At 48.5% G+C, this 14275-nt stretch overlaps 1 protein-coding gene across 2 annotated transcripts; it reads left to right on the top strand.

The window, feature by feature from the left end:
• Positions 1–956: 956 nt before the first annotated feature.
• Positions 957–6203, top strand: MYC (MYC proto-oncogene, bHLH transcription factor). 2 transcript variants are annotated; one of them, XM_049854193.1, is made up of 3 exons: positions 957–1461; positions 3300–4062; positions 5160–6203. In XM_049854193.1, the coding sequence occupies exons 2-3, from the start codon at positions 3309–3311 to the stop codon at positions 5717–5719; spliced, it is 1314 nt and encodes a 437-aa protein (XP_049710150.1). In that variant the 5' UTR covers positions 957–1461; positions 3300–3308; the 3' UTR covers positions 5720–6203. The 2 variants fall into 2 exon arrangements, with proteins under 2 accessions (XP_049710150.1, XP_049710149.1); XM_049854192.1 differs by having other exon boundaries at positions 3297–4062.
• The last annotated feature ends 8072 nt before the right edge of the window (positions 6204–14275 follow it).

Genomic DNA, 14275 nt, shown 5'->3' with positions numbered 1-14275 from the left:
GGAGAAATGCTCCCCGAGGCGCGGACACACAACCGCGCCTCTCTCCTAGTCCAGGTCGGAAACACGCAGGAAGATTTCACGGCTGAGTGCGCCCCGGGGCAGCCGCCGCTTCCTGCGCGGGTCAGGGTGCAAGTTCGCGTGGGCGGGGTGGGGGGTGGTGTGCAGCTTTGGCAACAAATTGGAGGATTCATTCTAGGTGGAAGGTGTCCAGTCGAGATAGCTGTTCGCACATAATGCATTATACCCCAGCAAATGGACAGGGTGGCTATAGTTAAAATGCGCTCTCCAAGTATACGTGGCAATGCGTTGCTGCGTTATTTTCATACCAGACATTTTCCTCCCTTTATTATTTATCCCCATCTACTCTCCACTTAACTCGAAGTGCGCGCACATAAACACCCCGTCATGCCTCCTTTCTTCTTCGGTCTTATTTTCAAAACGCTGCCCTTTCCCCGGCCTTAGGGAGGCGCCCGCCCGCGCACCCGGGACGTGCGTGGCGTGGCCGTGGGTACGCGGTGTATTCACAAGTGTTCCAGGGCTCAGCTGTTCCGCTCGCGATTATTTAAGCACGTAAGACAAGTGTACGGTCTGTCAAACAAAGTGCTGCGCCAGAGGGGCAGCACAGAAAGGGTGAAGGCTGGAAAGGGAGCAGAAGAAAATGGTAGGCGCGCACAATTAATTCATAATGTGCCTTTACTCTGTTTACATCCGAGAGTGGAGTGCTCTGGAGTGCGAGCCTGTGAGTCTCCTCCCCCGGCCCTCCCTCGCCGAAGCGCCTCTCCCGGGATCTAAAAGCAAAGGGCGGGGGAGAAGGAGAAAAAAGCGCTTCTGCCGCGAATCCCCGCCCCCTGGCCCTTTATAAGGGGGGCCGAGGACCCCCGAGCTGAGCTCCTCTAGGTCACTACTGCAGCCGCGCCCCAGCGGCCGCCTGACTCCCCTACTGGACTCGAGAGGGCAGGGCTTTACCGAGGCTTGGCGGGAAAAGACCGGAGGGAGGGATCAACGGAGCAGTATAAAAGCCGTTTTGTGAGCTTTTTCTTTTGAGTGTCGCTGTAGTAATTCCAGCGAGAGGCTGAGGGAGCGAGCGGGAGGGCCGCGAAGGTGCAAGAATCGGGCGAGCAGAACCAGCAGAGCCGCGCTCCGGGCGCCCAGGGCAGGGAGATCCGGAGCGAAAGGGGGCTTCGCCTCCGGCCCCGCCGCCCCCACCCCATCCTGCCCGCTGCCCTCACCCGAGGTCCGCAGCCCCGCCGCAGCCGCGAAACTTTGCCCCTTGCCGTGAGCCGGCACTTTGCACTGGAACTTACAACACCCGGGCGAGGACGCAGACACCCGGCGCGGTGAGGCGAGCCCGCCTGCTAGAGGAGCCACTTTTCCCCGCTGCTGCCCACAACCCGCTGCCCCTGAAAGGCGTTTTTCGCCGCATTTTGGACGCTGGATTTCCTTCGAAGAGTGGAAAACCCGGTAAGCACCGAAATGGATTTGCCTTTGGATTTTATTTTCGCAACCGTTTTCATGCGGCGATGAGTCGAATGCCCGAACTGGGGTGTCTTTTTCTGCCATCCCTGCGGTATTGACACTTTTCTCAGAGTAGTTGTGGCTAGTCTGGGTAGGGTGGGGTGGGGGGCGAACCCGAACACTGGATCGGGGAGAGTGACTTGTCAAGGTGGGAGGAGGACCCAGGGAAAACGAGGTACGTTTCGGAAACTAGCTTTGAGAGATTTTTTTTTTTTTCTTGTGTGTATTAACGCTGACCCCAGCCCGGCCAGTGTGCTTGCTTTACTGCAGTCATTGCTTTTTTCTTTTTTTTTGGTGGGGGGGGGGGGTGGTGGTGGTTGTCTGTTCTTGGCCGTAGGCAGAAAGCTCTTTGCATCCTGAGTTCCTCGGAGTAAGGCTTACTACATATTGCGTGTGTGAGCGAAAGAGCACCTCAGCCGCTGACTGTCCCCTGTCTTCAGGAGGGCATTTAAATTTCGGCTATCTGCATTTCTGACAGCCGGGGACAGACATTGAGGAGCGTCCCGCCTGCGGGTGTCCTGGGGACTTCTAACTTGCCCCTTGCTCCTTTTAAGAAGTTGGCATTTAGCTTTTTAAAAAAGAAGAAAAATAAATATCTTGGTCTCGAGAGATGTTAGCATTTGGGTTTGGGGAGGGGAAGAGGAGAAAAAGGGGAGGCTGAGGCAGAGATGTGTCTTGACTCTCCTGAAATCGTCGACTTTGGGAAAACAGGGTGAAATCTTCGCGCCCCGCCTTAGCTCCCCCGCCGCCGTCCGTGGGTGCCCCCGCACCCCTGAGATGCAGAGTGGCGGCAAGGAGCGGGGCTCCGGGCTTTCTCCGAACAGCTGTCACCCTCGGTGGGGTGGGGGAATTCGCCTGGCTCTGGGCGCGGAGTCGCAGCGGAGGCTCTGGCGCAGTTGCGTCGCGGTACTGGGTGGTGAAGGGAGGTGCCCCGATTATTTAACACCCCCTCTTATTTATGGGGAGAGGTGTTAAAGCCCGCGGCTGAGCTCGCCACTCCAGCCGGGGATAGAAGAAAAAAAGCAGACTAGGGAAGAAAGGGGGAGCGCTGGGGGTGGGGATGGAAGAGGCGGCGCGGGGTGGCGGCGCCGGCGGGGAAAAGCGCTGCGAGGGCGCGAGTGGGGACGGGCGCGGTGCGGAGAGCCGGCCGGGAGGGGGCCAGTCGCAGCCTCTTGCTCTGCGGCGCCTCTAGCTTTCTCCAGGTGGCGCAAAACTTTGCGCCTTCGGATTTGGCAGAGCCCTGATGACGCAGTGGTTAAGCGCTGGACTGCTAACCAAAAGGTCGGCGATTCGAACCCATTCAGACGCTCTGCGGGAGAAAGATGTGGCAGTCTGCGTCCTTAAAGATTACAGCCTTGGAAATCCTATGGGGCAGTTCTGTTCTGTACTATAAGGTCGCTATGAGTCGGAATCGACTCAACGGCAGTAGGTTTGGTTTTTTGGTTTATTCTTCCCCACCACAGCCTCTCCCGGCCTCTTAAGGAGGCCAAGGCCGGATTTCTCGGCGGCGGGGGGCCAAACCCTAGGCTTCGCACCCCAAAATCCCGGGAGACGAACTCGGCAGGCAATATGCAGCTCGGTCACCAAGTGCGTGTCCGAGCTACTAAGGGCTGAGAAGGGGGGGTTCTGGGGGGGGTCCGGTCACCCGGCCCCTTTTGGGAATAGCGCTGAAAGGGGAGTGGTTCGCGATTGTTGCGCGCATTGAGCGCCGCGCCAAGTTCAGCACCAACCAAGACCCCCATAACTCAAGGCTGGTTCCCCTCTTTGTGTGCCCGCTTCAGCAGGCTGCCGCGATGCCCCTCAACGTCAGCTTCGCCAACAGGAACTATGACCTGGACTACGACTCAGTGCAGCCGTATTTCTTTGACGAGGAGGAGAACTTCTACCAGCAGCAGCAGCAGAGCGAGCTGCAGCCGCCAGCGCCCAGCGAGGATATCTGGAAGAAATTCGAGCTGCTGCCCACCCCACCCCTGTCCCCAAGCCGCCGCTCCGGGCTCTGCTCGCCCTCCTACAACCTGGCCTTCGCCTCCTTCTCCCCGGGAGGAGACGACGGCGGCGGCGGCAGCTTCTCCACCGCCGACCAGTTGGAGATGGTGACCGAGCTGCTGGGGGGAGATATGGTGAACCAGAGCTTCATCTGCGACCCGGACGACGAGAACTTCATCAAAAACATCATCATCCAGGACTGTATGTGGAGCGGCTTCTCGGCCGCGGCCAAGCTGGTCTCCGAGAAGCTGGCCTCTTACCAGGCTGCGCGCAAAGACAGCGGCAGTCCGAGCCCCGCCCGCGGCCACGGCGGCTGCTCCACCTCCAGTCTGTACCTGCAGGACCTGAGCGCCGCTGCCTCCGAGTGCATCGACCCCTCGGTCGTCTTCCCCTACCCGCTCAACGACGGCAACTCGCCGAAGCCCTGCGCCTCGCCAGACTCCACCGCCTTCTCTCCGTCCTCGGACTCTCTGCTGTCCTCCGCGGAGTCCTCCCCTCTGGCCAGCCCCGAGCCCCGGGCGCTCCACGAGGAGACACCCCCCACGACCAGTAGCGACTCTGGTAAGCTGGGCCCCTCCTGGCCTGTCAAGGGGGGTGGCTGGATGTCCCCTATTCTTGGCGCCTAATTCAACTGGCCCCTTCCGCTGACCCGCTCTTTCTCATTTCTTATTCGGAAGGAGAAAGGGCAGATCTGGTAGGGATGGCATCTCCGGAAAACCGGGCTTTTCTTTTCCCTCCCATCCCTTACCCACAGACCGCCCTAGTTGCCAGCCCCACCACCCGCCCCCACCCTATATCTCCCACCCCTTAGGAATTTCATTTGGGTTTTTGAATCCTTCAGGCTTATCTTGCAACTCAATCCACTCCCTTTTACCTCTCAAGTATGTTAATTGCCCTGTGGAAGGTGGGGAGTGAATGAGGAAAGAGATTGATCTCAGGGAGAGTGAGTGAATTGCCTCCCTCTTAACTTCTGGGAAGTTTGTTGGAATTTAATGGACTATGAATCTAGAAAAAAAAAAGAGAAGCAGAAGGCAGGGCAGCCTCCTGCCTCTAGGTGCTGTGAGCCCAACAAGTGAAAGGGTGGAGAGCTTGGGATCTTTTCAGTCTATTTTGAACACCTAAAAAAGCAAGTCCTTGCCAAAATTGGACTTTTTTCCTCCCCCCTCAGGACTCTTGGCAAGGCTGCAAGATTTTTTTTTTTTTTTTTCCTTTTTGCACTTCCAGTAAAACTGGGAGTTGCTGAAGTCATACCAAGAGATTTGCAGCTATTATTTGCATTTGCAACACCTGAAGGGTTCTTGGTAAAGTCCCTTAAAAATAGGAGGTGCTTGGGAATGTGTTTTTTGCTTTGGGTGTGTCCAAAACCTCATTAAGTCTTAGGTAAGCACTGGCACAGATGTTATATCCTGGTAAATGGTAGTTTTCTTGTCCGTGTGTAACCCCAGCTGTCACTCTCCTCCCTTCAGGAGGCTTCTGGGGAGAAGAGAAGGACGTTTTCTAGTTTGGTTCTCTTTGGGGATCACTTTGTCCCATGTGGAGACCCAGGGTCCTTTCTAACATAATAAGGCTCTATACTTACATAACATCAGTTTAATCTGGTCATTGATTGCTTTAAGGAACCATTGCTAACCTGGTATTTTCTATTTCCTTTCTTAAAGAGGAAGAACAAGAAGATGAGGAAATTGATGTCGTCTCTGTGGAAAAGAGACAGCCCCCTGCCAAAAGGTCAGAAGCGGGATCGCCCCCTACTGGAGGCCACAGCAAACCTCCTCACAGCCCGCTGGTCCTCAAGCGATGCCATGTCTCCACTCATCAGCACAACTATGCAGCCCCACCCTCCACCAGGAAAGACTACCCCGCCACCAAGAGGGCGAAGTTGGACAGTGGCAGAGTCCTGAAACAGATCAGCAACAACCGCAAATGTACCAGCCCCCGGTCTTCGGACACGGAGGAGAACGACAAGAGGCGGACACACAACGTCTTGGAACGCCAGAGGAGGAACGAGCTGAAACGGAGCTTTTTTGCCCTTCGAGACCAGATCCCAGAGTTGGAAAACAATGAAAAGGCCCCCAAGGTAGTCATCCTTAAAAAAGCCACAGCGTACATCTTGTCCATCCAAGCAGAGGAGCAAAAGCTCATTTCAGAAAAGGACTTGTTGCGGAAACGGCGAGAACAGTTGAAACACAAACTTGAACAGCTACGGAACTCTTGTGAATAAGTTGCTTATCGGAGGAACTGGAATCACTCTCTCACTTGTTACTAAGGGAAAGTAAGGGAAAAGATTCCTTCTTGCATCAACTCATCACGAATGAACTTAGTTCAAATTCAAATGCATGGTCAAAACAACCTCACAACCTTGGCTGGGTCTTGGAACTGAAAGGTCTAGCCATAATGGAAACTGCCTCAAATGGGACATTGGGCATAAAAGAACTTTTTTTATGCTTGCCATCTTTTTTTTTTCTCTCTCTCTTTTCTTTAACAGATTTGTATTTAAGAATTGTTTTTAAAAAAAATTCTAAAGTTTACCCAATTTTCCTGTGTAAATACGGCCATTAAATGTAAATAACTTTAATAAAACGTTTATAGCAATTATGCAAGATTTCAAACCATGTATTATAAACCATAATTTTTTTTTATTTAAGTACATTTTCCTTTTTAAAGTTGTTTTTTTTTTTCCTATGGTTTTTAGAAAAAATAAAATGCCTGGCAAATATATAATTGAGCCAAATCTTAAGTTGTGAGTGTTTTTTTGTTTCTGTTCTTTTTTTTTCAACCATTTCCTTTTCATCAATTACAAACTAACAGAATTTAACTGTTAAGAAGGGTGAGTGGGCTTACAAAGATGGCGAAAGAAGTTATTTTAGGAAAGACCAGGGCTTTTTCTTTGTTAAAATGGGTTGGGGGAAGGGAGGCCTTAAAGCCTTTTAAGTTCTATGGGTAGTAAGATGCTTCCTGGAGATTAGTGATAAGGGCCAGTGTTGATACTTAAAGAATGAAGGGGCATGAGAAGGCTGGTCAGAGGGTTAGAGGTAGGAAAAGTTGCTGGAATAGGTGAAAGATAACAGTTAAGTATACAAAGGGGGATAGAGACCAGGGGTGGGGAGAAAGGTGAAGATGGAAATCCCTTCAGCTGGGTTAACCCACAGCATTCCTTGCTGAACTCAAGCCCAGGAATTCTGCCCAGGGAGTTGGTGGCAGAAGGGTAGGAATTCATTGCCTGCCTGCTTGGGTTATCTCAAGCTCACAGCAGCTCTGGGAGGAATGTTATTACTAACCCTGATTTACAAACAAGGAAATATGGAAGCTTAGAGGGGTTTTTTGTAACTTATCTGAGGCCACACAGATAGTAAAATGTAGAAACCGGGTCCTATGTTTGTTGGACTGGGATTACTTAACAATTCACTATTATGCTTTAGCTCATCCTGTGTCAGCAGTGCTGAGGTTAGGAATGCTTTTGGTCTTTGGGCCTGATAGACTGACTCTAGTAATAATAATATCAAACCCTAGTTATGTGCTGGGCACTACTTAAGACATTTATATTGATTCCACAGCAATCCTATGATTTACCCAACATTGCAGAGGAGGAAACAGGCAAAGAATTTGCCCTAGATCCCCTACTAGCAAAAAGTAGAGCTAGGACTCAAACCCAGGCTGCCGTTAACCTATGCTAGACTGTCTCTCAAACAAGCCAATGGGGATGCTCCAAGCACATGGGGTCACCAGTAATTATGACTAAGTTTTCAGCATTTTGATGTGGTCAGACGTCAGTCCCCACTTTTTTTCATGTTTGTTTATTTTGCTTTTTATTTGGTTGGTCACGGTTTAATTTTTCTTTTCACCTTAAAGAAGCCCACTGCTCGTTCATTCCTACCTTAGACATTTGTTAAATGAGATTCACTGACTGCTCCTGGTAAGAAGCCAGTTTGGAAATGCTACTGTGCAAAGCATAAAATAAAACATACCTACTCTTTGTCATGTGAGTCATTATTTTGGGAACTACCAACTCCCCTTCTGACCACTTTCACACACACACACACACTCCTGACGCCATTGGTCTGTGAAGGCATTTTTGGATGAAGTTACTATTAATTATAATCTCTGAGAACCCACAGCCCGATCCAGAAACTAGTTTGTAAATGGAAGATAAATAGAAGTTATTACCTCTGTTCTAATTACCTCACTGTCTCTTTCTTTGGAATATTAATCCACCATCACCACCACCCAGAAGCCAATAAATAATTAATGTCTTTGGCTCTGATCCTTAGGGTAATCTGTTCAAGCCCTTGATGCCTTTTTCTTGATCTCTTTTTTGGATTCTGAGTTCTACCCTAATAGCTTCAAGCTGTTACACACTGTATCCTAAATTCAAAGAGAAATACCATCTACAGAAGTTGAGCAGTTCAAAGTGTTAGAGGAGCGGGGGCAACCCAAAAGTTCCCTCTGTGCCCCTTTGTGGCCCAGGCTGGAGTGGTGCCCTGGAGTGACTCAGTTGGGAACACAGAAGAATCACTGAGTCTGGGCAAGCCCTTGGAGTGGGAGAGCGCGTTCCCCACTAGGAAAACAACTTCCCATTCCAAATCATCAGAAAACGACGTTGGAGATGTGAAGCTTGGCTGAGGGGATGGGTGGGAACCATTCCAACTACCTATTAGGCTCCTCTTCGCTTTACACAGCCAGAGCATGGTCTGAAAACAAGGCAGATGCCAACTCTTTACCAGAAAGTCAGGCTGATCTTGACTCCAACACGAACTGGCCCTGACAGCCCATCCAGAGTCCCAGGGGTCACGGGTGTTGTGCAATCTATGTTGCAGATGAGTATAATCAAGAGTTTGGGGGGAGGAGCTTGTGATTTGCTCAGGAGTAGACAGGGCAGGAAAAAAATAAGCTAAGAGCGACTGAGCTTCTTACCCATGACACTGTTCTGGAATTAATGACTACTCCAGGGGATTCCTGGGGGTGGTTTTATTTAGGGATGGAATGTATAAAGAGGAAGGAAATGTTATTTTATGCTGCCATGTTGAAGCCACAAAGGAGATCAACGTTATAAAAACAATCCGATTTTAAAATGAACAAAGTTTTCACAATCCCTGCCTCAATACTTAGGCTGTGCACAGCTTGGACATGGAAGCAGAGTTCTCTACTGGTCTTTAAGACAAACTGTGGCTCAAAACTTGGGAAGGAGGGCAAAAAAATTGCCTTAAGGGGTTTTCTGAGGTTTGTTGGCAAGAACTTATATAACTGGCTCACTCAATAATTATTTTTTAGTATACACACTGAGGGCCACTGAAGCATTTCTCTCCAATAATAAATAATCCGTAGGCTTGAAAATGCTGACGGGTGTCCCCCAAAACTATCTGTAAATGAACTAGGTCACTTTACAAAAGGCTCCTCTGACATTATAGACCATCATAAGCCTATTTTAAAGGAGACCAAACCCAAGCCTATAGCCATCTAGGCAATTCCAACTCAAAACAACCAACCCTATAGGACGGAGTAGAACTGCCCCATAGGATATCCAAGGTTGTAATCTTTACAGGTGTAGACTGCCACATCTTTCTTCCGTGAAGCAGCTGGTGGGTTCAAACTGCCGACCTTTAGGTTAGCAGCTGAGCACTTATTCGCTGTGCCACCAGGACACCTAGTTCAAAGGGAAGGAGGGCAGAAACAAAGCCAACAGGATGAGAACAGGGACCTGTTTTAAAAAGAAATAACACAAACAAGACAACCACCCACCACTAAAGCCATAGCAATAACCTTGCTTTGCTCCAGCTCCTTCCGGGGAGAATTTAGATTAATTCTAATTTTAGAGGAAACATCAGGAATATGTGCTTTGTCAAACTGGTTCAAGGTGACTCTAAATGACTCTGAGTTGACTTTGCATTTTGTCTTGAATTTTATTTCACTCAGTATTGCTGTTGTTGTGTGCCCGTCGAGTGGATTCCCAGTGACCCTGTATGACAGTAGAACTGCCCCACAGGCTATAATCTTTATGGGAACTCTACTCTAAACTCTTTAGGAAGACACAGTTGTGGGGGACAAGTGTTAATGGAATGGAGATCTTCTGCGGTTGATAGGAAAGTTGTTTGTTTTTAAACAAAGCCTGGGGCTTAGCCCCAATCCCCAACCTTTTCTTCCTATTGTCACCCTGTCAGCCCATTAAGGCATAAACACTCCAATGTAGTCAGGGGTCTATAGGGGTGTAAGAGAGGAGAGCTTGGGAAGTGATCATTGATATTTATTACACATCTGTGTGCCGCCACTGTCAGTTTATTGTACTGCGGTGGCTTGCATATTGCTCTGATTCTAGAAGCTATGCCACCAGAATTTCAAATACCAGCAGGGATCACCCAGGGTGGACAGGTTTCAACCGAGCTTTCAGACTAAGAAGACTGGGAAGAAAGGCCTGACAATCTAGTTTCAAAAATGCCAATGAAAACATTATGAATCACAACAGAATATTTTCCAAGCACTCAAAGTACACAGTGGCTGCGTCAATGGACTCAAGCATACCAACGACCGTGAAGATGGCTCAGTTACACATACAGTTGGAGATAACTCAGTTGCAACTACCAAGAACAATGTGTCAGCCCCCCCCATCTCATTTGATTGTCACAACAGGCCAGCTAGAGAGCAATTATTGGCAGGGACAATACTGACCTTTAGAAAAATTAAATAACTCACCCAGACTAAAGGGGCACAACAGCCCTGGGGCAAGGACTAGAAGGCAGGAGGGGATAAGAAAGCTGGTAATAGGGAACTCAAGGTCAAGAAGGAAGAGTGTTGACACGTTGTGGGGTTGTTAACCAATATCATAAAACAGTATGTGTACTGTTTAATGAGAAACTAGTTTGTTCTGTAAACCTTCATTTAAGGCGCAATAAAAAAATGAATTACTGAACAAATACGTAATAAAATATGAGGGCTTCGCACAGAAAAATAAAATAAATAAATGACTGCCCCAAAGTCATGCAAACAGCAACCCTAAAAAAGACAAAAGTAGCAGTTAATGTTTCCTTTGTGCTAAACTGCCTTACGTGCATTATTTTGTTTCATCCCAAGAGCAATACAAGGTAAACTCTATTCCTAATCCCCATTTTACATATGAGAAGCCTGAAACACTGAGAGATTAAGCAACTTGTCTGCATTCATAGAAAGGACAAAACAGTAAAAACAGGAATTACTCATTCTTCCATAAATATTTATTGAGCACCAACTGTGTGCCCACCTTGTGCTGGGAGTGACATTAAACATGTATTTATACAAATAATTAGCTAAATTCAAGGGTTCAGAGTAGTGGAATGAGTAAGTACAAAGTGCTGTGGGGGTGTCTGACGACCTAGAGGTTGGGCTTTGTCTTGGTTATCTAGTGCTGCTATAACAGAAATACCACAAGTGGACAGCTTCAACAAAGAGAAATTTATTCCCTCACAGTCTAGTAGGCTACAAGTCCAAATTCAGGGCATCAGCTCCAGGGGAAGGCTTCCTCTTCTTGGCTCTGGAGGAAGGTCCTTGTCATCAATCTTCCCCTAGTCAAGGAGCTTCTCAGTGCAGGGAACCCAGGTCCAAAGGACACACACTCCTGCTCTTCATTTTTGGTGGTATGAGGTCCTCCACTCTCTACTTGTTTCCTTTTCCTTTTATCTCTTATAAGATAAAAGTTGGTGCAGGCCACACCCCAGGGAAACTCCCTTTACATTGGATCAGGGATGTGACCTTCCCCCAGAGCCAACAGAGAAAGAAAGCCTTTCCCTGGAGCTGGCACCCTGAGTTTGGACCTCTAGCCTCCTAGGCTGCAAGGAAATAAATTGCTCTTTGTTAAAGCCATCCACTTATGGTATCACTGTTATAACAGCACTAGATAACTAAGACAATGGCCTAGGCAAGAGGACACATATTTTGAGGAGACACAATTCAATTCACAACATTGGGGACGGTGAATGGTATGAGAAAGCATGGGCATGAGTTAGGCAGGCCAAATATTCTCAGACCCTGCCGTGGAAGAGAGCAATACACGCTCAGGGAACCATGAGCAAACTAGAATTCAAGGAGCAGAAAGAACGAGGGGGAAGAATGTCCCTGGGTGAGGCCAGATCATGAAGGGTTTAGACTGTTGTCTGAGGCCAGAATCCACAGTGAGGAAGGCCATGGTACTTTCACCACATTTGTCTGAATCCTCTGGTCATGGGGTACTATCACCATGGCCACAGACTGTGGTCAAGTGGAGAGTCATGGTGCTGACTGCAGTACACTAGATTTTCCGCACTGCCATAATTTCCTCCAGGCCTCAGTTTCCTTGTCAGTAACCCAGGTCAGTAGACCTGGACCAGGTCATCATAAACAGTGTGGTCTTTCCAACTGAGGTATAGCAATAACAATAAAAATAGCGGCAATCCAAAACCAAAACCAAATCCACTGCCATCGTGTTACTTCTGGCTCATAGCAACCCTCTAGGTCCGAGAAGAACCGCCCCATAGGGCTCCCAAGGCTGAAATCTTCGCAGAAGCAGACTGCCACATCTTCTGTGGAGGGGCTGCTGGGTTCAGACCGCCTACCTTTCGGTTGACAGCCACCAGGGCTCCATAGCAGCAATTCTAATATTTTTATCCTTTTTTTTTTTAATTGTGCTAAATATGTACGTAGCAAAACATTTGCCATTTCAGCACTCCTCACGTGTGCACTTCAGTGACATTAAACGTGTTCATCGTGATGTTCAACCACCAGCATTCCCGAATTTTCCCATCATGCTCGGTGAAGTACAAGGTCAGCTACTTCCAAAAAGTAGCCAATGAAAACCCTATGGATATTGTTTATGAATGTTGTCCGATATAGTGCTGGAAGATGAGTTCCCTAGGTTGGAAAAAAAAAAAATTTTTTTTTTTTAGGCACTCAAAATACACAGTGACTGCAACAAAGGACTTGAGCATACCAACGATCGTAGAGAAGGTCCAGGACTGTTGTTATGCCCATTCACCCTTAACAGAAGCTCAGTGTCCTCTAAGTGTTGTGTCTTTCTTTCCCCTCCCTTCTGCCCACTCTCGGACACCACTAATAAACTTTGATCTCTGCACACTTGCCTATTCTAGACATTTTATGTAAGTGGGATCACATGATATCTGTCCTTTTGTGACTGACTTGTATCACTCAGTATAAGGTTCACCCATGTTGCAGCATTCATAGGGCCTTCATCTCTCTTTATGGCTGAGGAATATTCCATTGTATGTACGTACCACACTTTGTTTATCCATTCCTTCGTTGATGGCCGTTTAGGCTGTTTCCACCTTTTGGCCATTATCAACAGTGCTGCAATGAGCATCGGTGTACAAGTACCTATTTGCAAGCAACGCTAACACTTGCTGAGCATTTACTGAATGTTTTCTATGTGGCTGGTACTGTGCAAACAGGAGCTCCTGGTGGCGCAGTCGTTAAGCACTAGGTTGTTAGCTGAAAGGTAGGTGGTTCGAACCTACCACCTGCCCCGTGGGAGAAAGATGTGGCAGTCTGCTTCCGTAAAGATTTACAGTCTTAGAAAGCCTATGGAGCAGTTCTATCTTGTCCTATAGGATTGCTATGAGTCAGAATAGACTCAACAGCAATGGGTTTGGTTTTGGTTTGGTCTGGTACTGTGCAAAACACTTGTCTTACACTGGGTTCTCTGGAGAAGCAAAACCAGTAATATGTATAAATATATAAAATATACTAAAAAATAATAAATTTATAGAGAGAGGTTTATATTAAGGAAACAGCTCATGCGATTGTAGGGGTTGGAATGCCCCAAGTCCTTGGATCAGCATAGAGTTCTTTCCCAATTCACAGAGTCGCAGAAGCTGGTTAACCCAAAATGAGCAGGTTGGAGAGCAGGGATCCCACTCACAGGTTATGACGGCCGACAAGTTCCCAAGGTCAGCAGGCAAGACCGCAAGGTTTCTCCTGAGTCAGCTGCAGGGGCTGGCGAACCCAGGAAAAGCAAGTCGGGGAGCAGAACTCCTGCTCCCAGGCGGTGAAGATCGGCGAATCCCAAGATGGACAGGTAAGCTGCTAGCTCGAGTCCCAAGAACCAGAGGTCAGACAAGTGACAGCTGCTGGACCCAGAACAAGCCAACAACCTTTGCAAGGCGAGCAGGAAAAGGAAGTAGGCGGCAGAAGGTGGAGAGATGAAGGCTGAGGGGGTGGTGAGCCGCCACAGGCCCCCCGCCCAGTACCACTTAGCAGATTCTATCATGGGGGTGATGGCATATCAGATTTCAACAGGAAAGTGATCACAACATTATACAACTGCCAAAACACTGAGAATCATAGCCCAGCCAAGTTGATACACAATCTTAACCATCACAGCACTTCACACGCATTTTCTCATTAAGTCTTCATGACAACCGTACATATAAAAGCAAAAACCAAACGTGTTGCTGTCGAGTCAATTCCAACTCACAGCGACCCCATAGGGCAGAGTAGAACTGCCCGCAGCGTTTCCAAGGAGCGGCTGGTAGATTTGAACTGCCAACTTTTGGGTTAATAGCCAAGCTCGTAACCACTGTGTCACCAAGGGCTTCAATCATACATATTGTTGTTAGGTGCGGTCGAGTCGCTTCTAACCCATAACGACCCTGTGGACAACAGAACGAAACACTGCCTAGTCCTGTGCCATCCTCACAACCATTGTTATGCTTGAGCCCATTGTTGGAGCCACTGTGTCAATCCATCTTGTCGAGGGTCTTCCTCTTTTTTGGTGGCCCTGTACTTTACCGAGCATGATGTCCTTTTCCAGGGACTGATCCCT

The sequence above is a fragment of the Elephas maximus genome, chromosome 15 (genome assembly GCF_024166365.1).
Source record: "Elephas maximus indicus isolate mEleMax1 chromosome 15, mEleMax1 primary haplotype, whole genome shotgun sequence".
In the NCBI taxonomy this organism is placed as follows: Eukaryota; Metazoa; Chordata; class Mammalia; order Proboscidea; family Elephantidae; genus Elephas; species Elephas maximus.
The sequence above is the reverse complement of the archived record's forward strand: the minus strand, read 5'-3'. Positions and strand labels throughout refer to the sequence as shown.

What these genes read in the sequence shown, in the direction of transcription:
- MYC (XM_049854193.1), top strand. Translation starts at nt 3,309, where the DNA reads ATGCCCCTCAACGTCAGCTTCGCCAACAGGAACTATGACCTGGACTAC. An exon ending in CACGACCAGTAGCGACTCTG is followed by an intron (nt 4,063 to 5,159) that starts GTAAGCTGGGCC and finishes CCTTTCTTAAAG; the next exon opens with AGGAAGAACAAGAAGATGAG.